Source organism: Aythya fuligula, chromosome 1 (assembly GCF_009819795.1).
Source record: "Aythya fuligula isolate bAytFul2 chromosome 1, bAytFul2.pri, whole genome shotgun sequence".
Lineage (NCBI taxonomy): Eukaryota > Metazoa > Chordata > Aves > Anseriformes > Anatidae > Aythya > Aythya fuligula.
Genome location: NC_045559.1, coordinates 36,119,424 through 36,146,501, shown reverse-complemented (window position 1 = coordinate 36,146,501; position 27,078 = coordinate 36,119,424). Strand labels below are relative to the sequence as shown.

At 40.8% G+C, this 27,078-nt stretch overlaps 2 protein-coding genes across 4 annotated transcripts in view; one reads left to right on the top strand and one right to left on the bottom strand.

Moving 5' to 3' along the window:
* TBC1D30 (TBC1 domain family member 30) overlaps window positions 1-5,710 on the bottom strand; it is a 52,627-nt gene extending 46,917 nt beyond the window's left edge. The window contains exons 1-2 of one of the 3 annotated variants that reach the window (XM_032181019.1): window positions 5,434-5,710; window positions 3,141-3,305 (exon numbers count right to left, since the gene is read on the bottom strand). In XM_032181019.1, coding sequence (XP_032036910.1) covers window positions 3,141-3,305; window positions 5,434-5,710 — 442 coding nt within the window. Of the gene's footprint in view, window positions 1-2,334; window positions 2,351-3,140; window positions 3,306-5,433 lie in introns of those variants that run through there. The other 2 variants (XM_032181047.1, XM_032181064.1) reach the window with 2 other exon arrangements.
* Window positions 5,711-5,748: 38 nt separating this feature from the next.
* On the top strand, window positions 5,749-26,503 carry GNS (glucosamine (N-acetyl)-6-sulfatase). The gene is made up of 15 exons (XM_032207427.1): window positions 5,749-5,822; window positions 5,959-6,061; window positions 6,269-6,328; window positions 6,975-7,181; window positions 8,697-8,762; window positions 9,227-9,325; window positions 11,650-11,817; window positions 15,390-15,472; window positions 16,835-16,953; window positions 17,477-17,580; window positions 17,962-18,063; window positions 19,290-19,397; window positions 20,071-20,181; window positions 21,925-22,085; window positions 22,899-26,503. The coding sequence occupies exons 1-15, from the start codon at window positions 5,749-5,751 to the stop codon at window positions 22,972-22,974; spliced, it is 1,641 nt and encodes a 546-aa protein (XP_032063318.1). The 3' UTR covers window positions 22,975-26,503.
* Window positions 26,504-27,078: the final 575 nt, after the last annotated feature.

Here is a 27,078-nt window from a genome sequence, read left to right as displayed (position 1 = left end):
TTCTACTATTACTTAATTGAAAATACAAGAGAATATTAATGAACTTTTTGTTAATGTAACTTCATCTTATTTTATACTGAAAGTGATTGAAGCATCCCTGTTTGCCAGCAGGAAGACTGAGTTATAATGGAGCAGGGTAATTTTACTTATAAATGTGTAGGCAATACATGCTTTTTTATTAGAGTGACAGGCAATCAAAATTTGTGATTCTAAGAGTTTCTGGTTTGCAATTCGATTACTCAAAATATATTTAGTAATATAAGCTTGCTGTTACTATATAAAAACATGACGAAAGAAGAATGGGGTGTCTTTTGCATGTCCTTTAGATGTAGCTGAAAAAAACTTGATTTACTTTTTTTTTGTTACTGTACCCTGCTTTTCTCAAGTGATACAATTCGGCGCATGAAGCACTGTGCTTGCTAAGATGGATCTGAAATAGTTCACAGTGCTCCAACAAACTTAATTCTTGTTATTCCAAATAAATCAAAATTGCAAAAGTAAGAGACCTGTGTGCCTAGAAGCTAGATTTGGCGTCAGGCCATCACTGTTAGTTTTTTCTTACTGATGTTCTTCACTAGAGTGTTTTTGTTTGTTTGTTTTTAAATTTGGGGTGAAATATGCATTATTAAAATGAAACTGGTCTGGCATGTATCTTATAAACAGTCTGTAAGAGCACTGCTTTCAGCACATATCCAACAGAGCAATTTATCCACCACCCAGCAGAGCCGTAGCTATTTTTGTATCCAACCAAAATGCATTTTACTGTTGTGAATTGTTTTCTATGGTAATATTTATTTGTATGCAAAACACACGTCACCTTCCAGGGATAAGGGCCAACAGCTTCATGGAAAGCACAGTAGGTTATGAAGTCCTTCTCTGGTGACTGCTCCTCTGCATTTTCTCCATCTGTCTGGCAGCTCCAATGCTGCAGGTGCTGTGCCAGGTATTGGTGGTCCTGAAGCACGAGCAAACCCAAGATGGGCTTCCAAAGCTGCCAGAAGGCCAAGCATTGAACAGAGACTGAGAACCAGCACAGGTCACAAACTGATCCATGGAGTTTCTTACAGCCTCAAAATTTTTAGATACTGAATATATAGTTTTAAACACGCAGTTGTTTAAATACATGTAGCGTTTGTTTTCTTTTTTTAAGCAGACTAAAGCATGATAGACATTTCATCATAAAACAAAGGATAAATTTTATCCTTTGTAATTCCCTACTTAACTGAATTTATCGTGAGGAGTGAATTCAACAGTGTTCAATTGAGAGTCTAATATAAATCCAGAATTGAACAGTCTTTGTTTACAATTTGGTCTGTACAGATTGCTTAAAGGTAGCATTCAAACATGTGAAGGTGACCCTAAAGTTAACTTGCTTGGCTTTCTACCTCTACACATTGATTTCACAATGTCAAGAAAAAAAAATGCGTGGCAGTGGTATTAACACACTGTGAAACTCTACAGAAATCAATTGAGGAACCTCTGTATTCTTACCTATTTTGCAATGACAGAATTAATGATAACACAGGTAAAAGATTTTTTCTTTGTTTGCCACTAAAAATATTCTTTAAAAATGAAAAAATATTTAACAACTTCTTAGTTACTTGAGAAAGATTTTAGAACTGCAGGATATTGTAATGGTAATACTGTACGTGAATGCATATTATGAAGAAGTTTTATGGCACGCAACATAATATTCCAAGTGTATAACTTCATCAGAAGAATCCGGATCAATAAAATCATCTACAAATCAATGTTTTCAATATTTCAAAATGAGGTAGTAGCTGCTATTTCAGGTGTTTCTAGCAAACTAATGGGAAGAGACATTATGCTTAAAATGTAAATGCAAAATGGTATCTGACGTTTATAAAGACACGTTCATATTTAGGGTGAAATCCCATATCCCTTCGAGTCAACAAGATTTTACCTAACAAATGAGGTTAGGATGTTCAGACCTTCAGAATTTAAAGTTAATCCTCCAAATACTTAAATGCATGCAAAATTCAAGTAACGTAGTTTCATTTAAAAGGAGACCACAGTGTATGCTTAATGCTGAGGACTCAATTATCAAGATGATGTTGAGGGAGAAAAATAATAGGTGAGAAGAAAAAAATATGCCTAATTAGTGGATGTCAGCCAAGAACTTTCATGCTGCATTTTAAGTCAAACAAACGAATAGTTAAAAATACTTAAAAAAAAAAAAATTAATAGACTATCCATTAACTAAATTACATTAGCACATGCCACTATGGTAAGATTCTTTTAATAATATTTTTACATGCACCTCAAAGCGCCTACAGGCATTTTTGTGAAGAGACCATGCTTTATTTACTGTACCTGAACATTTCTGTACCTGTCACGCAGCATGTTAATAAAAAAATAGAACAGGAAATAGGTTATTCTCACATGTCTGTTCTACAAAGGTATAATTTCTACTTATTTTTACATGTGACATTACATTCAGTTTCACTTCAGTAGAACTAACAAAAACAGTAGAGCATGTCTTTAGAGGACAACTTGGCCAAGGTAAACAAAAGGTTTCACTGTCTCAGAAGAAAAGGCTAAAGAATTAAAGAACAGCATTTCCCCTCTTCCCCACATATTCCCTTTAAAAAAATACACAGGTGCTGATAAAACAGTTTGAGGAAAGCGGGTTTGTTTTTACTGATACTCTTCATCTTGAAGCAACTCAATAGAAAGGAGCTACATGCGCTACTAGCAATGCTCTGGGAAGACAATTACATATGCCATCAATAGCTGCCAGCGAGCAGAATTTCCCATTCCAGCATCTTCCTTACAACCATATGAAGGTACACGGTCAAACACAGCATGCACAACCAAAAATTCATCTCAGAATTTTTGTACACTAAAGCTGAAGATGTCTGGCTGACAATCTACAGTAAGGGTGCTGCACCAGTACACAAAGCTGAGGTTCCAACAGCCTACCCAGTCAATTGCTTAAATCAAAGTGTACTTTGCCTTTTCCCAGGTGCCACAGACCACTGCAAGCCAGTCCTATCTAAGGGATAATACAGCCTTGCCTCTTGATTTTAAATTAAGTGCAAGGGCTTAATTGAAATACTGCCCACATTAATGAAATAAACTTCTTACACTAACATACGCATACACAGAACAGTACTTACATCGTTTCTGGGAAACTGCCTGTAAACAAGCTGTGACAATATCGCAGTTCTTCTGGACTTTATGTACAAGCCTGTCTTTCTGCTTTAGTAGACGAAGCAGCTTTGCCGACTGGACAGAAATCCTGTAATTCAGTTCCCGTTTTATGGTTGTCAGTTCATCAACTCCTGCCAATAAGCATAGAAAATAGCTTCAGTTCAGGACGAAACACATATAAACAGCTTACTGTAGGTGACATGCGAAGGGATTTTCCCCCACAGGCATTTACGTATACAAACTTTCAATAAATGACAAGTCCTATTGAATGGCACAATTCCCAGTAACAAACATTTTCAGGATCCAAGCCAAAGACTTTTCATTTGAACTAAAGTACCTCAACTTATTGCACAATATATTAAACTTACTAATTACACTTCTATAAATTGGAAATTTTATGACAGATGTAGACAGAACACACCTAGAGCAGCAAAAGCAGGGGGTATACATGTATTTTAAACACTGAAAACTGCCTGTGGAAAATGTGCATGGGCAATAAGCAAATGATAATAGGCAAAAGGAACACGTTCAAGAAGCTGCCTGCAAGGCCAGAAATGCAAGTCCAGGGTGAGCTGTAATTGGTAAACTCTTTCCACTAAGAGACAAACTACATGGCTCCCACTTCTTTTCACTGGTCAGTCCATGTTCCACCACACCCCCGGAACTCACCCAAATCATTCTGCTTAATTCTAATATTCCTATTAGCCCCCATGTGGTGAGCTTTGGGTCTAGAGAAAAGGGATTTGTGTGGGAGATGTCTTAAATCCATTAAAATGTGGAATTCTCTCCTCTGCCCCCAAAACACCACATCCCATCAGTGAACGCTTGGGTCTTGCCTATCGCACACTGACCTCTTCAGGTCTTTGCTGTAACAGCCTGGTGAAGTTTGCCCCTAGTATCTGAACAGCTTTCTTCCTGAGGCTGTTATCAACCCTTCCATCACTTTCAATCCAATCATGCCTCCCTGATGCTGAAAGAAAAGTCAATCAAAAAAAAAAAAAAAAAAATCCATACATTGGTAATCTGATCCAGTGAGAAAAAAGTTAATGAATCGTGGAAAACCTACTGTTAGCATGATGTTGATCATGGTGATCAGCTCAACTCATACAGCAAAGCCTTCCCCAAAATTCTGAAAATTCTGGGGAGCCTAAAAAAAAGGGCAAAGTAGGCTAAGATGTTAGTCATGGGGTGATAACGAGGCAGGCACAAGGCAAGGCAGGGCAGCCACGGGTACAATCCTGTATTTTGTAGTCTCCACCCATTTTGGCACCTGCTGCTCAGTTTGAGCCTCCAATCACAGGCATCAGGCAAGGTGACTTGAAATCTCATTTATGAACCTCAAGGGGAAAAAAAAAAAAAATTAAACTGTATTCCAGTTGGCTTGTACAGTTACCACAAAAGCAGTGAGCCAAATTTTTTTTTTTTTTTTTGCTCATTCCAGTTAGCTGTCCCTATAAGAACAATGAATCAGTTTTAAAGTAAAATTCATGTTTTTTTTTTTTTTTCCTCTAACACGTATTCCCAAGGAAGCTGATTCCTTGCTGAGTCCCAGATCACCACAGGACATACAGACCATGAGCTACATCCTGTAACACCACCGCATTAAGAAGCCAAACACGGAAGCAGAAAGCTGTTTGCACAGCCTGAAAAACAGGCGCACTTGTTCACCTCCCTTCTTTCCTTGCCAAAACCAAGAAGGTTTTAAGATCGGGAGAGCAGCGCCCTTTGCAGAGCCCTCTCTGTCGGGTCAGCCTGGCGCTGCAAGTCCCATCCTCTCACAGGCATTCACCGCCACAGCTGCCTGGCTGTCATTAGTGCTGTTTGGTAGCTTTATTACGATTTTAGCAGCGTTTGGTGGCTTCATTTTGATTTTAGTGCTGGTTGGCGGCTTCATTTTGAGTTTGGTGGTGTTTGACGGCTTCAGTTTGATTTGGGGTAGCCGAGTGTTGCGCTTACATGTTGCATCGTTTTGCTTTCCCATGGAAGTTGACCTGCAGGTGGCTAAAAACACCAAAAAAAGCCTAAAAACCCCAAACCTTAACCCTGCCAGAACAGCACCGACCTGAGCAGAGCGGCTCCCCTGCGATCAGTGCAGCTGCCCCGTGCGGTGCAGCCCCTCTTGTAGCACCCCCAAACCGAAAGGGCTGGGCTGGGGGTCCCACGGGGAGCCCCGGCCGCCCCCAGCGCGGCTCCCGGCCCCTCAGCGCCTCGCCCCGCAGCCGGGAGCCCCCCGCGAGGGCCGTGGCGGCCGCCCCGTACCTTTGAGCCGCAGGCACCCGTCCTGGCTCGGCCGCCGCTGCCGCTGCAGCTCCCTCAGCACCCCGGCACGGGCGCCGCCCGCCTCGGCAGCGCTGTAGAGCTCGGTGAGCAGCCCGCTGACCAGCGACGAGGTGCGGCTGGAGCGGCCGCTGCGAGGACCTTCCTCATCTTCTTCATCTTCTTCTTCATCATCCTCCTCCTCCTCCTCCTCCTCCTCGGGCAGGCTGTCGGCGCTGCTGCCCGCCCCCCCCCTCGGGCCGCGCTCCGCCGCCTCCATCTTGTGGCGGGTTCCGGGTTCCGGGGGGGGGCGCGGCCATGGCGGGCGGGCGGGCCCGGCCTGCGCCCCCCGCCCCCTGCCCGCCGCTCATCTGCCGGGCCGGGGCGGGGCCGCGCGGTGCTCCCCGGGGCTCGGCCGCCTCCAGCTCCGCTCCCCTCGGCTCCCTCGGCTCCTCCGCGCCCCGCTGCCGCCGCCATGGCCCCTCCTGGTGCTGCTGCTCCTCCCGCAGCAGCGGCCCCGGGGCTGGTGCTGGCCGCGCTGCTGCTGCTGCTGAGCCCGGCGCAGGCGGCGCGGAGGCCCAACGTGGTGCTCGTCCTCACCGACGACCAGGACGTGTTTCTGGGCGGCATGGTGAGCCGGGCACGGCCTGGGATAAACCCTGAGGGGAGCGCGGTTCGACCCCGTGGGGCACAAAATGTGGCGTCCCCTGGCGGGCTGGGGTCCCCCGTGTGAGGTGTGGGGGGAAATGAGTGCGGGGTGGGTGCGGGAGCGGGGCTCAGCCCTGTCGGGGTGTGCGAGCTCGGCCTTGGCCTCACGGTGCCCTCACCTCTCCCGCAGACCCCCCTGAAGAAGACCAACGCGCTCATCGCTCAGATGGGAGTCACCTTCGTGAACGCGGTGAGTGCTGGCGGTGCCTCTGCGGGCCGCCCAGGTACGCCTGGCGGTGCCTAACCCAAAATTTGGGAGCCTGGGAGCTCCTACAAATCCGTATGTGTGCAGCCGGTTTCTTTAATTTAATGCCTAACTATTCCTTAAGTCTCAAAATGCATATCACAGCAAGTCACACTCAAAGTCTTATAGGGGAAAATTTCACTTCCTAAAAGCACTCAGGCAAACTTCCTTAGCCAGTGAAGTAAAACCGCTTAGTAAGTGTTTCTATTATAACCTAAGAAAAACTTGAAAACTTCTAGCTTTTTGCATGTTGATAACCTGCTTCAGACATCTGGAATTCTAATATATCGTCTCACGGCTGAGGTAACATAGTGAGCCAACTGGTGAGCAGTGTTTGTGGTACAGGGAGTGGGGGTGGAGGCCATATGGTGGAGAAACAAAAAGCTGGTTTCACGTGCAGCGTTTCACTAGTGAAAATATTTGGGGTGTAATCCTTTCGCCCTGAAAAGGAGAATATAGTATCTTGTGAAGTTATAAAGCCGTTGAACTCTTAGTTAACCTATTCTCTGGTGTTTCAAAACCTTAAATTTTAAGGAAAAAAAAAAATTCTACTATACCAATCTTGTATCTCTTCATCCTGCTTTTTTTGCAGTACGTTCCCAGTGCACTTTGCTGTCCCAGTCGCGCTAGCATTTTAACTGGAAAATACCCTCATAATCATCACGTTGTCAATAACACTCTGGAAGGAAACTGTAGCAGCAAGTCATGGCAGAAGATTCAAGAGCCGAATACCTTCCCAGCCCTGCTCAAATCTATGTGTGGTTATCAAACGTTCTTCGCTGGAAAGTATTTAAATGAGGTATTTTGTGCTTATGTTTTTACTGTTCATCTATGTTTCTGAAATAACCATGGATTTTATACTTGTAATGAGTATTTTATATTTGTAATGAATGGTGTATTCCCCGAATATTTAAAACAGATACTTGGATAAACAACTCTGTCTTCTGACATGGGGTAAATAAGATGCAAAGTTCAAATCTAGAACTTAGTTAAAATCAGATTCTTAGTTCCATGAATGTTTTTAAAAGTTGATTGTGAAAGGATCCAAAAGTTTTTTTTACAGTGTGTTCAGATGTGTTAATTGCTAGAGATGATTCATTTTATGACTGTAGGAAATAAATGACTGGCGTGTAGTATCTATGAAGAATGCCATCAGGCCAGCACCATGGGTGTTAGAACAGTGTTACCTAAAGAAGAAAAAATAGGTCTATCTCACTGTTCCTGATGTATCTCCTCAAATCAGGACTACTTTCTTTTTAGCAGTAAATTTTAAATATTAAAAGTTCACTGAAGTAAACTCGCTGGGAGAGTAGGCATTAATGGAGCTCTATGCAGAGGTTACTCCTTACTCTTTACTAAATTACTTGTGTGTGTGTGCACTTCTTGTATTTTTCCCTGTTTTCAGCTAAGCTATGGTTCACAGTAGCTTATGGTAAGCTTTAAAATTCATTGCTAATAATCTAAGATGAGGTGTGGTTCTTGTGTGATGGTGTTGTATTTGGAGCCAGGTGACTTAGAGTTCTTACCAGCACTATTTTCCTTGCATCTCTTGGTAGAAAATGGTGGTATAATAAAACAATGAAACATGAGTATTCATCACCAGGCACAAGTCTGTCTCTACTGAAGTTACTGATGTGACTAGAGGAAGGAAGGCTTATTTGGCTTCCTCTGAGCATCCCTTGACTCAGCAGAATCTCCTGTCCCTGCAGTAAGGGGAGCCATGTAGATGGCAGAGGACAGCACTGAGAAGACGTGTTGTGTTGCTCTGAGGCATCCTCTGTTTTGAATTTGGCACTGGTTCAGCCGTTGGTTTCCTTTTTGCTGGCTTCAGGGCTGGTTGTTGTGGATCATTTGGCACTAAGATGACAGCAGCTAGCACTGCTTTAAGTTCACACCAGCTCTTCAGGCAGGGTGATGGAGGCTGTTGGTTTATGTGAAGTTGTCTTTAATCTCTTCTGAACTGTTAGCACAGAACCCAAGGCTGTCTTGTTGCGTGTTTTGGTCATATCTTATTGCGGGATGATTTATCATGTGTTCTGTATACACATTTCTGCATACATCCATGCGCAGAGTAGAAGAGGGAATAAATTTTAAAACTTATTGATGAATCCCTAAAAGGTTAATTATTTTAACCCTGATCTCTTTAACAGGCTTTATATACGCTCTTACGTACAAGTGGATACATTTCTTCTGAAGTTGAATTTGGCTTATTGGGGTTTCTGACTAATATTGAATAAAGCACATGAATATGAAACGTAACTTCTAGGTTTTATTCGTGATAATGGAAAGTGAGTCATGGTCTGTCTTTTTTCAGTATGGAGCAGAGGATGCAGGGGGAGTTAGCCACGTCCCTCCTGGGTGGAGTTTTTGGTATGCTTTGGTATGTGACTTCTTCTTAATCTTCTTAATATACTTATTTTTATTTATTTTATTTATTTTAATTATTCTTAATATACTTCTTCTTATTATACTTAATTTTGGTAGCTTTGAAATCCAATTCATATTCTAACTTTGCTGGTTATGAAATAGCAGTCAGAGCATCTAACAACATGACATAAATCCTACGTTTTTTTTCTCTACTTCATGTCAGTCCATTGGCTTTCACAAGGGCTGCTCCTACTCAGATGCCTGGGGAAAAACCCCAGCTTGTAAAGCCAAAGCAGCGTAAGATAACGCTGCAATATGTGCTGTTGGGGACCAGTTTTGAGAATTCTTGATCTGTTTTTGGGACAAATGCTTTTGCAACATATTTGATGAATGCTTGTTGCGAGTTCTTGATTATTTTGAGCAATCAGTGTACACATTGCTATGTATAAAAATGCATGTAACTTTTCTTTTTCACAGGAGAAGAATTCCAAGTACTACAACTATACTCTTTCAGTAAATGGCAAAGCACGGAGGCATGGCGAGAACTACAGCGTAGATTATCTGACAGATGTGCTGGTAAGAAACCTCACAACGTACGTGTCACAAAAGTGACCAGATAATGTCTCATGCTGGGGGCTTGGGGGCTGGGGATGGCAATTCGTTAGTTCATAACAACAGCACAATCATGCAGTATTTGTCATAGGCAGACGTTAACCAGCACAAGAAGATTGACACAAGATTGTGTGAATTTAAAAATGACACGTTTGTGCACATGAGGTGTGAAAAGGAAATTGGTTTCAACTGTCCGTTTGCTGCCAGTAACTTCAGTGTGAGGTTGCTAATGACTGCTGTGGTACGTGAGGAACGTGGTGGATACAAGCCATGTCTTAAATTACTTCATAGAAGGATGTATTTCATTATAGTACTCAACTTCTGTAACAGATTAATTGCACCAAAACTTCAGTAGGAAATTAAACGTGTAAAAGTAACTTTGTGCTGTTCTGTTTGGTAGTTATTACAGTGTGTCAATGTCTTGTCACCCTTAACAATGTAAAATAGGTAACTTAGGCATATCAAAGGCTAATTAATACACCATGGAGTGTGAGGGCAACATCTACCAAAATGTGTTGCTGACCAGGGAAATCTCTAGCCTTTTTATCCTTCTGAGACAAAGAGAAGTTATTAAGAAAGTCAACGGAGATATAAAATGCTTAAAGGCAAGTTGTAAGAGTTAGTCTTACTTCTCTTGAGGCCCTGTTTAGCAAGTACCTTGGATCCTGTGTGGGTTTTTCTGTTGCTTCCACCTCCTCATCTCCCTGCAAAAGCTGGAGTCTTAAGTTAGTGTTCTGTTGCAGTATGTTATTCGGCATTCCTGAGAGCCTGCATGCTCAGGAAAACTCTTCCCTGAAAAGTCTCCCGAAACAGTAAGTTTGTGGTCTTCTGTCGAGACTCTAAGGAGGTTCATTGCCAGTTTTTTAACCTAGACAGCTGCTTACTAGGGACAGAAATGATTGATGTTTCTTAGGGCATGTAACAGCTGTCTGATTAAATTTAGATTTACAGTGGCTAAAGCTAGATCGGAATTGATAAGCCAGAAGTGAGTTAACTGTTCTGTTACTGGCATTGTACCAGCCTTATCGATCTTTCAGTAGCTCATAAGCATTTCAGTCAACAGATTGCTGCAGAAACTTAGTTGTGGTGGGTTGCCTGTTGATACAGCAGTATATGATGATTTTCAGTGTGTTGCATTCTAACTTCTGCCTATAGTTATCGAATACATACTCATCATTTCAAATTAGTGTTTGAGTTCAATTCACTGCATGGGTGTTGCACACCATACCTCTGCTGCCAGGTGTGTGGCAATAGAGACCACCAGGAAAAAGCTCACGTAGCTTATGCAAAGTTCCTGTGTTGCTTGATGGGATGAGCAATCTCCTTGTCCTAAGGACATCCAGGTGATGAAGTCTAGTATTAAGAATCTGAACACCTGGATCTGTCTACTGCAGTTTAAGCTCCTAACTAGCTCAGACTAGTTCAGAGTTTGCCTCCTTCACACGGTTCTTATCCTCCCTTAAGTCTGTAGTTATATATTTGAAGTCCAGTCCCTGTTCCTTAGCTGTGGAAGTTAAGAGGAAGGAAGAGGAGGTTGTATTAGCAGGCAATTCCTGGTGTTTCCTTTATTCTAAAGGATGAGAAGGAAATCTGAGGGATACACTAATCAGACAGGAAAAGAAAATATTGCAGGATCTGAATAGTGAAGAACTCACCAGCATGTAATGCCTTTGAAGCCTTCCCCTGGCCAATCTTTGAAATTAAAGCCAAAATGAAACTCTCAATCTCCTCAAACTCACTACTTGAAGTTGGACATAGACTGAAGTGAAAATGAAAGTACAATGACTTGGCATGAGTGGTTGGATCTGGCACTGTTTTTTACCTTAGAGCTTCTGCTTTCACCAGCACAGATGGGGCACCCCTTAGAAACTAGGAGCTGGCTGCATTGTGAGCATACACTATAAAGAGGGGAGCAAAATAGCTTTTTCAGAACTTTGTCTACTTCATAAGACAACTGAATCTGACAGACTGTGATCTGTCAGGCATGAGATGGCATTCTGAGAGCCTCAAAGACTCAGATTATATTAAAGTTGCAATTTTATGCAGTGATGGGAGGGTTCAAGTGGCTTTTGAGATGTGGAATAGGTATGGTGGCATGAGAAGACGGAGTTGTCCTTTGCATCCTTTTCAGCTTTCCAGGCCTAAATAGTGTAAATGTCTAAAGCAGAATGCTGTTCAGAGATGTGGGACAAAGAATTTAGCACTTGGTTTTATTTTATCAGGAGTTTTTTTGAGTGCTTTTTACTTTGAGTGAATGGACTTATGTTCTTCAACAAAACTCTTCGCAGGCCAACATGTCATTGGACTTCTTGGAGTACAAATCTAATTTTGAACCTTTCTTCATGATGATCTCAACCCCAGCTCCACACTCACCTTGGACAGCTGCGCCACAGTACAAGAACAGCTTTCAGAACGTCAGTGCGCCAAGAAACAGCAATTTCAACATTCATGGGAAGGTAAGCTACCTTGAAAGGATCTCCATAGGTTGTTTCACTCGTTTGTGAGAGCAGTAGGCAGTGACCCTGACGTGCATGTTAAGTTTAAGCAAAAGAATAGACCAATACAATGATTTCTGGTTGTTAGTTATCTTAATCACCCATTATGTGCAAGGTATGTCTGTTGTGACTTAGGTTTTTGCATACTGATACCTTGTAAATTAACAAAGTCAGTGGCAAAAATACCATGGTTTAATATTGGTAAGTGGGGGAAGAAGTTAATTCCTTGTTCAGTTTCCAGATTGTCCTGAAGCACTTTGTGTTCTTTCATTGCTCTTCAGCGTGTTCAGGAGAGCACAGAGGTGGTGTGCTACACAAAGGCTCAGAGGAAGGATGAGAACAGGCTGTGTGTGCCTGCTCACGTGGGTGGCATGGTCCTTTGCTCGAGCTCATAGAAAGCTGCCCCAACTTGACAAGCTTATCAGGCCAACCGGAAGGCTTTGTGAAATTGTGAGCTGCAGGGCCCAGGGTCATAAAGGACTTGGAGAATTTGGCTTTCATCTGTTGAAATAACTTGTAACCAGAATTGCTCAGCCTAGCGTTACAAACTCAGACATGTTTGTGACAGGCCAGTACCTTCCACTGCTGGGAAAATTAGCCATGTATGGTCTAGCTTAGACTAATCTGCTGCTTTTGCTTTCTCTTATTGGTAGAGTAAGCCACAAACAGTTAATCTGGTGAGATACTTAATTTGTGGGGTTTTGTATTTTTCTGGTCCAATTAGTCTCAAATGCAGACCTTACTGCACCTCACTATTTAACTTACGTCAAGATTTCACTTGGAAAAGACACATTAAGGGCAGAAAACACTTCCCAGGCAGGAGAAGAGGAAACAAAGTGTGAGAAACAGCAGTGTGAGCAGCAAGGTCACTGAAGAAGGAGGGGAGGAGGAGGTGCTGCTCCAGGCACCAGGGCAGAGATTCCCCTGCAGCCTGAGGAGAGGCCCCTGGTGGAGGAGGGAAAAGCAGGGGGGAGCAGCAGAGAGGTGCTGTTAGGGACTGGCTGCAGCCACCCATCCCTTATCTGCGGGGGGAGATGGGGAACACACCTGGGTATGAGGAAGAGGGCAGAGGGGAAGGCAGTGGATGAATTCCTGTCTTTTTCGTTGATGGTTGGACTTAATCTTGAAGTCTTTTTTTCCATTAAAAAAAAATATCCTTAACTTTCTTAGGCTGCATTACTGTCATAACTGAGTGCTGTCAAAGGTGTGAGCTAGAAATAACTTGACCAGTGAAGTCAGCACCTAGCCAGAAAATGCAACTTGGGAGGTCCCTTCTGTGAAGTGAAAGCTCTGCATGTGCCTGTACAATACAGAGCGAAATGACAGACTGATCTAATGTGTGGTAGTTCATATCCGTGGGTGCAGCGGTTTCGCAATAGGAATGGCCTGGCATTGCCTATCTTCCTGGACATAAAATAGCTACAATCATTAACGGCGTGCATTTCTTCAGGTGGTAGTGTCATAATTTTCAAGCCTAGCTCTTTTTTGAGCTTCGCTGTTCTCTAGGGCAAGTGCAATTCCTGCTGTAGTAATAAATGTACACTTTGGCTCAGACCCTCAAGTTGCTGATGTTGTAATGTTTGGGCAATCTCGCGTTGTGTAGCCTGGCATTTTACAGTCCTGATACCTGAATCAGCATTGCCTAGCTTCTCTATGTAGTGCGTGTGCAAGAGGTGCTAAAAGGAGCAGTGTAGGTGGAATCTCTGCATAAAAAGTAGGATTTGAGTTCTCAGCACTGGCCAGCGTGCTGTGTACTCTGCCTTCTGGATTGTTTTCCCTGCAAGTTGAAGCACAGCTGTGTTCAGATTCTGCCGGCAAGATAGGGTGTTCTGTCCCAAGGTCTTGTGAACTTTCTGTCAGAGTGGGACACAGGGAGGCAGCAGGACAGGTGGACAGCTTCGTGTATAATCTGGTGAAAGAAACTCAACGGGGAAACAAACTTGAGGGCGGTGCATCAGTACGAAGTTTGTTGAAATCCACAAAGGTGTTAAGGTGCTCTGTGAACTTTCTGAAACTTAAGAGGAAGGTAGGAATATCAGAATACTCCAGAAAAGAGGGATTTGCTATTTCACAGCAAGAGAAACAAAGCACGGCTGCGTCCTGGGGAGGACCTTTCCCAGGTCCACCTCCTGAGAAAGGCGTCTGCAGAGGTGACATTGCATCCTTCATTTCCTGAAGAACTTGTGCTGAGTTGGGGATGGGGGTTGTGATGTCTGTCCTTCCTTTTGCACTCCTGACCAACACATAAGGCCTTGGTGTTTGGTCTTGATGATGCCATCAGTTTTCTTGCTGAGATGGATGTAGCATCTGTCCGTAGAATTGCTGTACAACTGCCACAAGCAAGGCCTGATACAACTGAGTTAAAATAAACTGGGCATGATATTAGTTCTCCATGCCAAAAATCTTTTCTTCAGTCTGCAGAACATAGAACAGGGAAACTGCAGAAGATGAGTCACTTTGTTGTGAGTCCTTAAAGCCTTCTGAACCCTTTCAGTCACTCACTTGTGACAGGAGGGAAATTGCATAACTAGAGGCTCTGGAGAGGAGTGACCAGCTAAATATAGTCTCAGGCTGGAGATGAGGAGTGGATCATGTCTGACTTAGTAAACAAAAAAGTGTAAAGTTGCATTGCCATGACTTTCTCCTTTATTCTGCTCCCCACTAATGCTACCCTTCAGCTTGTTCACAACAGCCCTTCCCAGGTATTTATACAGCGCCTGACCCAGTTCAGACTGGTGCTTCAGGATGTGCAGCTGTAACTTTTCTTATGAAGAGTTTGATCATCTCTGTTACTTGGGGAAGAGGGGGGATGAGGGGAGAAGGGAAAGGGCTGTTTCTGAAAGTTGAGGATGAAAAAATCTAGAAAAATAGTAACATTTCAGCAAAAGAAACACTCTTTCTGGAATAAGTTGATAAAATAGATCAACTAAATCTGAGATGTTTTTTCCCTCAATAGTCTCCAGCCCTGAGTTCATAAGGCTACTGAGAATCTGATAGTGGCCGATCTTTCTATCACCTGTCCATAAATTAGGTAGTCCTAATTCCAGACATTTCTCCCCACTTCTCAACTTATGCTAGGATGCTCCCAAGTATCAGTCCCAAAAGAACCTTGCTTTGACAACCATGTCCAATTTTATAATTCTGCACAATCCTTCAGAGTTTTTTGCCATCAGACCTTTATCAGGCTTCTTCCTGAATTTTGGTAGCTATTGAAACTTTGTTTGGGAGAGCCTTCCCTAGAAATTTGCATGAATTCTTTCCTGGACTGCTTTGCAAATATTCACAGCTACTTTTTTTTGTCCAAGGACCAAGTACAATGGAGCTGTAACATGTTCTGTCTTGCAACTTAGGTCTTACATAAACCAAGAGGGAAATCTGGAGTCAGGTCATTTTGATAGTATTACCTAGCCATTTCACAGGAATCATGCAGATGTTTTACCCTAAATAAGATTTATTTCAGCCTAACAAAGGTTTAAAAGCTGACACAAACCTTTTCTTGTTCTTCTCTTCTACCCTGATCTGTCTTTCTTTAGAACAAGCACTGGTTAATTCGACAAGCAAAGACCCCAATGACTAACTCTTCAATACAGTTCCTTGATGATGCTTACAGAAAGAGGTAAGATTTTTTTGTTGTTGTTGCTTAAAATTTTCTGCTCAAAACTTGTCTTCTTGATTTTTTTTTTTTTTATTTATTTAAAGGGTTGTAGTAAGTCTGACTATAGATGTTGAGTTACCAGTAATAGTTCTTTCACTTGTCTCAACACACCTGACTTTACAATTTTCTTCACAAAAAGTAAACTCAGTTGACTTTGGAAACATTTTTCTCCTAAATTGTAGAAAGATGTCATGCTTGGTGTCCTCACTGCTTTTCTTTCAGTTCACAATACGTTTTCATAAAAATAATAAAAAAGACATAATTCTTTACTTTGAAAGCATTTGAATTTCAGATTCTCCCATGATGCACATGAAATATCAATTTATCAGCCATCTAATCTCACTAATGTTGGCTTTGTCTGTTTCTCAGTCCCATCTTTTCAGATAAGAATATCTGTAGTAACTGACTATCTAAGGCAAGTGCTTGATTCCCTTTTTATAAGGGGCTAGGGAAAGTGGGGAGGGAATGTGAAGATAAAGCTTGTTCCTTTACCATAAAGAAAGGTATATTTGTTTACATTGTAGGTTTCTGAAAGAAATGTTAGCTTAACTTTAAATATTAAACTTCATTTTGAGCAGTTAAAAAGGCATTAGCTTGTTGCTTTGGAGGTGGAAGACCAGGCTTTTTTTTTTTTTTAAGCTCTTGCTTTATAAAATGTGAAGGCAAAATTATGCAGGAATCTTAAATTAAGCCTGGAGACAACAATCTAAGAATTAAATAACTCCAGTTAATTCAGCATAATGCTAGTCTGTGAAGTCTTATTGTTGACCTACTGGAAGCATTCTCAATGACAGACCCCATGACGAAGGGAAGAATAACCTGTGACTGTTCAAGGCTTTTCGATATCCTGGAAGAACGGACCCTGATACTGCATAACACAAAATAACTGATGTGCTTTCCAGGCAGAAAGGATCCCTTAGAGAAAATTAAGTTCTGAAAGACTTGCATTTTGGTATTAAAAATTAGATATAAAGAACTAATAACAAATGACCTTGTAGGAGATAACTCTGACTCTGTTACTGTGTTGCTTCAAAGTTGGTCCTGGCTGTCTCTAGATAAGATAAGAAGTAATCATCATTTTGACGTCTTTCACAGACACTGCAGAATAAAATCAACAAGAACTGAAGGCAAACAGTCTGTTTCTATCTTAAGTCGCAGCCTCAAGAAGTACAGAATAGTAATCTGTGAAACTTGTTTTCAGAATTTGCAAATAAAATCTGCTTACAGTGCATATGCTGTTAATTTAGAGCAACATGAATGCCCTACTAATCAGAATTATTCTATATTTTTCATTTTCACATCAATTGCTTTGTTTCTGTACAGGTGGCAGACTCTGTTGTCAGTAGATGACCTGGTAGAGAAACTAGTGAAGAAATTGGAATTCCATGGAGAACTGGATAACACATACATCTTCTACACGTCAGACAATGGCTTCCATACTGGTAAGGTGTTTACTGCTTACTGAGCACTTGTAGAAGATCCAGAAATCGCACATAACATGTCACTCTTCTGGCCACTCCAGAAAATGGGAACAGCAGCTGTGCAAAACTGTAGACATGAGAAGTACTGACCTGAATTGCAAAACATTCTGTAGTTGCAGTGTGGAGTGTTTGGGGATATTTCATGGTTTAAGTGTTTGCTTTGTTGGTTTTTAGCATTACTATCTACCACTAAAATCAGATAGAAATGGAGGAAGGATCTCTGTAGAGTTGACCAATAAATATCTTTCTCAAAAACCTATCTCTACATCAAGTTGCACAGCTGAATATGTGGTATCTAAGCTGTTAATCCTTGAGATATGTCTTACAGGAACTGACAGCTTCAAAATATGCTCTACTTTGTCGATGTAGTTAGTGTTATGAACCTCTCCTGACCTGTTAAAACTGGTTGCTGGAAACTGAGTAATACAAGACTTTATAAATATGAAACAAGAACCCATTTAACTTTCTCTTTTCTAATGTATAGGCCAGTTTTCTTTGCCAATAGACAAACGGCAGCTGTATGAGTTTGATATCAAAGTTCCACTGCTAGTTCGAGGACCAGGGATAAAACCAAACCAGACAAACAAGGTAGGTAAGAAGTGAAGACACAATACTGCTCTGCTTCTGTTGTTTCACAGTTACCCACTTTATATCATTTAGAAATTACCGCCTACATGGGGTGGTAGAAAATGCAAAGACCTCATTTTAATAAAAAAAAAAAAAAGCTATATGACCTTGCTTGAATCAGTAAAATCAAGTAATTGCAGGCTGTAGAAATAAATTAGGTGTAGAGATCACTTTCTGAAGATCCTAGCATTGCTTGTGAATGTTACAGGTTCTATTAGACAATAAAGATGAAATGAAGTACTTGTGATTTTAGATGCACCTAAACACTAAAATATAGAAGTCTCATTATTTTATCTGTTAAGGTTCTGTTCTTCTGAACTAACAGTTTTCCTCACCCTGCAGATGCTTGTTGCAAATATTGATTTGGGTCCCACTATTCTGGATATTGCAGGCTACGACTTGAATAAGACCCAGATGGATGGGATGTCACTGTTGCCACTGTTGGTAAGTAGATGGACAGGGATCGTAACCAGTAATTCTTGTAGGGGTTATTCAGAGTGCATGCTGTTCCCTTCAGCGGACTGGGTGGACTTGTAGTTCATATTCTTCCCTTGTTTACTTTCACAGATTGTTCATAGCTTGCAGGGAGGGAGAAGGGGTGTTGGTATGCTGTTTAAGTGCAGGTACATTTTGATAAACAGTACGGCTTTGTGGTTGTTTTGTAACCAAAACTTGTCATCCTTTGGCTAATCCTGCTGCACATAAAAGAACTCCTATTATGAAGGCTGTATGTTAATTCCAGTTTGCACCATCCTTTGCCTTTTCCTTAGGATTTCTCAATATAGATGTAAGAGAAAAGCAGCCTGTTTTTACTGACATCTTTGGTTTGCCTCAGTTTTCAGCGAAAGTAGTGGGTCCCCCGAAAACTCTGCAAAAATGCAGGTGGTTTCATAAAGTAAACCTGACCTTTCCACTAAGTGAGCAGAAGCCTACTTAAATAAAGCTGCTTGTAGTTGATCCTTTTAGTTTTTAATTAAATTTAGTCTATAAATTGAAGACGGCTTACTTGGAAATGTGGGAGATCATCTAGATTTAAAACAGTGCTTTGCTATTAAAACCTTGTATCCCAACCTTAAGCTGTTCATCAGGTGGAAGCAGATAAAAGGTATCTAGTTTAAACTCTGACAAGCAAAAATGTGAAACTCATTGTTTCCCTGCATATTATGGTGCTGTACATTAACCTTGCAATTCTTTCCCCCACTCCATCTTTTAAAATGTGTCAACAAATAGAGCAGCTTAAAACTTAGTTGCTGCTTAAAGCTGTTTATCTTTTACGCTAAGGCTATCTTTTTCCATCTGTTGTGGTCATCTGATACAAATCAAAGAGAGAGAAACATCCTTGTTACAGGGAGCTTGCCTGTAATACAGTAGTTTCTAGCCGTGCGGCTCGTGTTTTGTATTGCTGCATGATTGATTCCTTATAACTTAAAGAGGGGTACTAAAAGTACCATCTTCATAAAGATTTAGGGTTCTTTGATTGGATCCTTGTCTTCTAGCTACCCAAGGCATTTTAACCTAAGACCCAGTATTATTTTAAGACTGACTCAAACTAGGGACCATGTCTCAACTGCCTTTTAAGCAGTGAATAGATTTTTATTTTCCCAGGCATGGAGCATTTCTTCTCTTTCACAGTTCAGTGAATATTAAGTCATGTTAACCTCTTCTCCTAGAGAGGAGACAAAAATGTGACCTGGAGATCAGACTTCCTGGTGGAGTACCAAGGAGAAGGGTATAACGGCAGTGATCCTACCTGTCCCGGCCTAGGACCTGGTGTCACAGTGAGTAGGACAAGATTTGTTGTTAATAGCAAACAGCAGCTGACTTAAAGCTCTGATTGTTCTGTGAGCTAACCTGGTTCTAAAAGCAAGCTTCCAGTGTCATGGTAAGTAGGGGTTAGCTCTGTAAGTGCTGTGCAGCATTTAAGAACCAGGGAGACATTCAGCCATGCAGAAGTGATGTGCACATGACCAAACAGAACAGTTGCCCTTTTAGTGGGAATCTATGGGGCATGTGGGCAGAAGAAATATCCAGAAAAGAGTGGACTGGACAAAATGGCTGGCAGCAACATTTTCCTTCTAAAGTTTCAGTGACATTGTCACACAGCTACAAGATTGTACTTTTTAAGTCACTACCTGCTTTCTGAATCAGTGTCCTTTAAGGAAAGCATCCCTTTTGTGGTGTATTTAGTAGTGCGTTTTGTGCTAGTGTGCATACACAAGCTTCCCAGGCAAAATGCATGTGATTAATCACAGTGATGTCATTAACAACATTTCTCTAGAAGAGCTGGCCTTTGCTTAACATCCCAGCAGACACCTGTGTGTGTTAGGCTGAGATCCAGGTGTTCGTTAATTAACTGCATTTGGCTCGAGCTGGTATAGACTAGGGAGAGGATTGCTAGTTCATCTTTATTTTTCCCTGATCTCAAGTATTTGTGAACTGCTTACTTCACAGCACTGCTTCCCAGACTGCGTCTGTGAGGACTCCTATAACAACACGTATGCTTGTGTAAGGACGATGTCAACTTCCTGGGATCTGCAGTACTGCGAGTTTGATGACCGGGAGGTGAGTCTCTAACAGACCTTCGCTGTTCTCAGCTGTGCGAGTGATTGCCCACAGTCCTGTCAGCTCTCAACATTTGCATCAAGTAATCTGAAAAGCAGATTAGCGCTGCTTGCAGGACAAGCAGTGAAGTATTTAACTGCTGAGGAGAATGTTTGACCAAAACTTTGTGGTGAGATGGGGAGGCAGGTGGGAGGGCAGCACGGGAATAGCTTAACTATCACTTTTACTTCCTGCTTCCTTAACAGCCTATGGGAGAGCTGTTTTGAGGCTGGATTCAGTTCCCATTTTTGCCCTAATTCCATGTGACAGATTGCTCTGTACTGCATTTTCTGTTGCATTGTACTCTACTGTTCTTGTGTTTAACTGCAACTCTTTTCCTTGAACAGAAGCCTCACTCTAATCACCTCTTCTGTTGCTCACTCGTTTGCCTCTTACGGCCAAAAGTCTGTTACAGCTCTAAGAAAAGTCTCTGCTGTTAGCTTAAGTTGTTTGGTTGTATGGGATGTAGTTGTCTGCTCAGAAACTGCTCACACCTCACTTGCAGAGCACCAGCTGTATACGCAAAAGCTGGTGAGTCTCAGGGCTGATTGTTCCTGATGCCCATTTGCAAGCAGTTGTTTCAGAGAGCACGCTGAGGTTTGAGGCAAGTGTTAGGGTCACAAATTCAATAAGCTGCACTGGCAGCAGATGTGCACTAAAACAGGTATTCCCAATTACCATGCTGCCACACAAAAACCTGTGGTAATCTGCAGTAAACAACTGAAAGCAGGGCAGCCAGTCCCACAAGGTGTTTTTTTTGTTTTTGTTTTTGTTTTTTTTTTCTGCAGGCAAACAGCAAAAAAGACTGTATAGGAAATAGAGATAGCAGATGCTGCACTTGATTGGTGGCTGAATTTCTGGGTCACTCAGCTTACCTGGGTCAGCTAAATTAAGGCTAGCAATACTGGAAAGATGCAGAGATGCAGTGTTTGAGACCTTGCAGTGAACTTTATAAGAACGCTTGCAGCCAGAGTCTGTCCTGATGCATCTTTATCTAAGTTAGACACAACGGAGTCAGTGTTAATCGTTATCATCTGCAATCACAACTCCTACTGCAGCACAGACAAAACCTCAGCTGAGTTTTTTGTTATGTTTGACTACTGTTTGTCCCACAGACTAGTTTAGAGATTTAATGTACCAAGAAACAAATATACCCCAAAATTGTCTAGACAAATCAAGTTCTCAAAGTACGTATACACAACAAAAACTTTATTAAGGTTATAGCATATCTGTATTCAGCATCTTTTGTACATGTAGTTAAGATGTGTCTGAGTTCTGACAGCTGGAAGTACATGAAGTATGGTGGTGATATGATTGTTGTCAAATTGTGTTCTGAGATCCATTAATGAAAAAACAGCCACCTTCTCCATGGCCTTTGCCTCTGAAGTTGCAAGCTTAAGACAGGGTCCTTTAGGTGTTAAGAAGATCTATATTGTAGCAGATGGATTTGCACCCATCTAAAAATACTTTTTCAGTAATATTGCACTATAACAAAACTTTATCTTCACATACAGACTGTCCTGTCTTTGGCTATTTAGCCACCAGGCTACAGATAGCTTATGTATGGGGAAGCTGTGATATAACTGAAAATACTATTTGAGATTATCTGGGAAGAACGCTTCATTACAGCAATATGATGTGATTGTTAACTAGTGTGTACATGTAGGACTTAATACAATATGGGAACTTTCTTGTCTTCAACAGGTGTTTGTGGAAGTATACAACTTGACTGCAGATCCGCACCAGATCAACAACATTGCTAAAACAATTGATCAAGAAATTCTAGAGAAGATGAACTATCGATTAATGATGCTGCAGTCCTGTTCAGGAGCAACTTGCCGTACACCTGGAGTCTTTGATCCTGGGTAAACACTGTGTCCACTCTTAATACTTTTAAGTATAACAATGTGTGTGTGTGTGTGAAATTCTTCATAGAAGGTACTTATAAGAAAGAATATCACCAACATACGTGCTTTTATTTAATAGAAATGGCTTCTCAGTGCTTACATTTTTTAAATGCTTAACTTACACTTTGTAGGTTAAATTAAAATACAACTTTATGGTATTAATTCTACTATTCTAATCTTGTCAGCCACTGACTTAGCATAGCTGTAAGCTTACAGCTATTCTGGGTAGTCAAACACAAGTGACTTCAGACTTGTCTGCAAGCAGTGAAAAGCTCTGCATATTTCCATAGGCAGGAATTTTCCAAATACTTGCTTTGATTATTCCTGGAGGTGCTGTTAGCAAAAAATACTTTATTGCAGGACCTAAGCTGTATGTATTAGACAGCTGTGGTAAGTAATTCTTGCTGCTTATGTCAAAATTCAGTCAGTACTCATTTGGACTGAAGCTTTTCTAAGCACTATTTAAAATTTTCTTACAGTTGTGCCACACAGATCTGTAATTTGAGGCAGCATATACATCTTGTGAATGCTTAATGTTATACATACCAATGTGCTGTTGGTATCTTGTAGCTTGTATTTATTTCTCTAGAGATTATCAACTCATTAACTGCACGTTGTTATAATTCAGCACACAGTAGAGACAATCTCTCTACCTATTAGGTATCAGGAAAAGAACTAATCATGTAGCCTTATATTGGAACTATTTTAGAGATCAGCTATTTCTAGAAACGACTGTTACTGTAGACCAGCTCATGCTGTTCCTTTCTACAGGTACAGGTTCGACCCACGGCTGATGTTCAGCAATCATGGTGTTCGGGCTCGGAGGTTTTCTGCACAGTCCTTATGAAGCATTTAAGAGCCTCTTGCAATCAGCTCCCACTGACCAGTTTCTCCAGTGATTGCAGCAGGTCTGTCTCTGAAACTCACTGATCGCAGCTGGAAGACTTCTGATGGGCTCTTCAAGTCCTGTTTGGAAGAAAAACCCTCGTCTTTAGCTGGTTGCCTTGTGCAATATGTATATTTTACAGCTGAACTGTAACTCTAAATCGTTAGACACAGCTAACCTGTCTTGCTCAGATATTTGATTACCACCTTTGTCTTTTAAGTACCTTTTCATATCACAGGCACAGAGATGAATCTATGGCCTATGAATCTGAACAGTTTGTTTTGTTCTAAAAGTCAATAAATGCATATTTGAATTGGGTTAGATAGGCAGGAGCTATTGCACTGTAATGCTCACCTATATTCAGTGTCACACACTTTCCTGAAGGCTATGTTTAATGATAGGTTTCCTGTGTTGAGCTCAAAGCTGTTAATGACAATAGCAACCTAGCCCAAAATAGCATAGGGAAGGCATTAGTCAAAACTGTAGGATTTGACTAGCAAGTGTCTCTTGCAGTCTAAAATCAGTATGCAAAATACCCTCTTTCAGTAAGACCACTTTAAATGAGACCAATGAATTTTGTAGATCTGCTTTGGTAGCTTGCAAACAAGAATGTAATTTCAGCCTCCTAGCTTGAAATGCTGGATTGGGTTAAGATGTACTACTGAAAAAACTTAAGGTTTAATATAGGCTTCCTAGTGTGTTAATCAGAACAGAGACTAACAAGTATTCAAGTAAGTGTGCCTGTGTTTTGAGCTGTTAAATCTATTTCAGTACATGGAAAGAAGTAATACTAACACACACAACAGGGCACCACAGCAGAGTTGATCTGTCTCTAACCTCCAGATGTCTTGAATTGTCTAACAAGTCATTAGATTCTTGAAGGTAAATTATTTTGAGAGAAAACTAAAATCACTGTTCACTAGAAGTTAAGGTAAGGGGGCTATTTTAGGCAGTTTCAGTTCTTTGTAGTGAGAGCTACTTTTTGGTTGAGACATTACACAATCTGCAGTAAGTGGCCTTCACATCAAAGGAGTGCACAGCAGACATCTAACTGTAGTGTGTTATCATTTGGTTTCCCTTTGGAAGGGTGGTGTTGACTTTTCAACCTTCTGATTAGGCTCGTCTGAAATGCAGCTGTCACTTGTACCCAAACTTGAGTATCTTTCTGAATCTTGAAAAACACCTGAACTTGAGCTAGTATAGAACTTTTGTATAGATTCATTAGGGAAAAAAAAAAATCTAGAAACAGTGTATATTTTGAAACACAAGTTCAGAGTTCATGTTGCTTGTGTGCAAATCAACTGTATTATCAGGCAAGATGGTCTTTCCCTTGTCAAACAAACTGTGGTGCAACTCCAGCTTTTAGCCAGCTATTTTAGGTCTTCTAAAGAGAGAGCATGGTGTTTTCAGTTTCTGTCACACACAACCTTTTACCACAGGGGAAAAGTGATCAGGCAACCAAGTATGATGATACTGGTATGACAACTGTGGAGATGCATAACCTGATACAGACCACACACTAGACAAAAACAATGCTACAGTAAAATCCTATGAGCTTTCCTTGCTTTTGATTCTGAAGCACAGAATTTGCCTTTCATATAGCTTAGTTGCAAACTTCTGTGATGGTAAGGTTTTATTTGAGCTTTTAAAAGCTCTACTTAGAGCTTTTATTTCCAACTTAACTCATTTTTTCAGATCTTCAGCATGACCAAATACTTGGAGAAAAATTGCCGCAAAGGTAATTTCTCAGCTAAAGCATCTGTATCAATGCTGAGATTTTTGGATCCTCTCAAACTATTTGCATGCTTTTGGATACTCAGGATGTTTTTTTCCTCCATTACAATCGTAGCTTTATCCTTCTCTCCTTGTTTCTTAAGCCTTAGTATTGCCCATCAGTTTGCTTCAGTCTCTTGTTTCGTCTTTAAAACCAAAACCAAAGTTTTTCATGCTCAAGTATTTTCTTGTATCCTGAGCTAAACCTAAAGTTCATTTACATAGTGTTTTGCTCACATAATTCTAGCAAGTTAGACTTGGTCTTTGTTTAAACTGTATATTGGTAGCTGTGTGGAAGCTGGTACAAAATACACCATTTATGTGAAACCCTCAATAGCTCTATCAAATCTAGGAGATCATATGTAAAGTTTATACTTCTGTTAAGTTGCAGTGCAAATAATGTGCTTTATGATGCTTCTGAATAGAAAAACATCTCTGTTATGTGTACAAATACATAACACGCACTCATTTCTCTTAACGTGATCTAAAGCCATAGTAAGCAAATTTTTCCTTTTGAAGGTTTTACTTTTTTGGCTATCAAATGACATGAAAGTTGACAGTAGAATTGCTATAGACTCAGTGTGGGTGATGACACAAATTATTTACAGGTTTATGCAGGTAGTACAAGTGCTAATTTGGGTACAACATTGTAACCAGGCTCAAAAACTTACCTTCTGCATTCAGAAAACCACGCTATATCTGAAATCTGTCGTAGGTAATAATGCCATACTAAACTCACTTTTAGAATGAAATTATTCCTTTCTTAACCAAAAAGAAGAGAATTAGCAATTCAGGAAAATAACTTCACTCTCACTTTTGATAAAGGCTTAAGAACATACAATGAATTGAAGGAAGAACAGGACCCAACATCTGCCTGACTTCCATTACTTTTGGAGGAGTTTGTTGTGACTTGTCTGGTGTTTATTTCCAGGAATTATTAATTCTGAGTATTTTAACAGCCCTAAATGAACAGTATTAATTCTTATCCGTGGCAATAAAAAAAAATTAGGAAGAAACTTTAACTTGCAACCAGATCTAATTGCCAGCCAAATGGATTTAAAGCTAAATGGTCTTCCTGGACATTCAATTTCATATGCTATTTGATCGTAGCTGTGTCTGTACCTTGTTACTGAAGGCATTTTGTTAAATGAAGGGGCCTTATCAGAGCAGAGATCTGTTTAGGTAAAATGTGATTTATTTTTTTTGTCATTATTATCAAAAGCAGAGCTGTGAACTTTAATGATCTGATGTGGTAAAGCAGATACAATGCAGGGAGAAATACAGTTAATAACTTTGACGTTACCCTGAAACAAAAAGCATTCTGTATCATCACTTCAGCATAAATCAATACAGCTAGTACGTGTTTACCCAGCATAAGTTTGATAAATTGGACTTCTGTTTGGGGAACAAAGCTGTACTGTGGACATGCATGAAAACACACAGCACAGGTGCAATACCTCTTCAAGCAATCAACTTAAGTTTGAGACTGATTATACATTTCCTCATAATGAAACAACTGTCAGTTTTGTTATGATTCAATTAAAGTGAATCTTATTTGTATTCCTTTCCTCTGTATGTGAGCATACTTTGCTGTAGCATGTTGTGAGCATACTTAGTTTCTGCTGTTTGAACATTTGTTTAGAAAGTGCCCTTCCAGAGGACCCTGTTCACTGCTGCACTTTTGGGAAAAGAAAAAATAAACTGCCTATCAAACTTCTTATCTTTGTTACTGAACTTCAATTAAAGCTTTCCAAAGGATCAAGCTGTGCCACTTTTCTAAAGATGGATTTCTCATCTGATAAGCTAGTTCTGTGCTTACTGCCCTATTACGTTTCAAAAACAGAAGTCTATCAGTGACCTTCTACAGAGTCACAGTTGATCTTTATGTAGAGTCTCGCAAGACCACACATGACTACTGCAGGAGGCAGGAACACTGAGCTGAGTGACTTCATTTAAATGCAGGCTGTACTTTCCAATATTTCCTTGGAAACTGATGTAGTTGAATAGATGGAAAACTTCAACAACAGACAATGGAGAAACTGTTATTTGTAACTAAAAGCAGTACACTCTACCCCTGGGGAAGAGGAAAAATACAATCCTGTGTAAGGCTTTTTCCAGTAATGGGAACTGTGTGCAACAGTTAAATAAGTGCTGTTTCGCTGAAGTGCTGCCCTCACCTCAAAATCCCTGTTACAGAATTGGATTCCTTGGAAGATTCTGTGCAACTGCTTTAAAAGTATGCACATAACAATTTTCTAGACTAAACAGCAGGTATGTTGAACCTATTTAAGT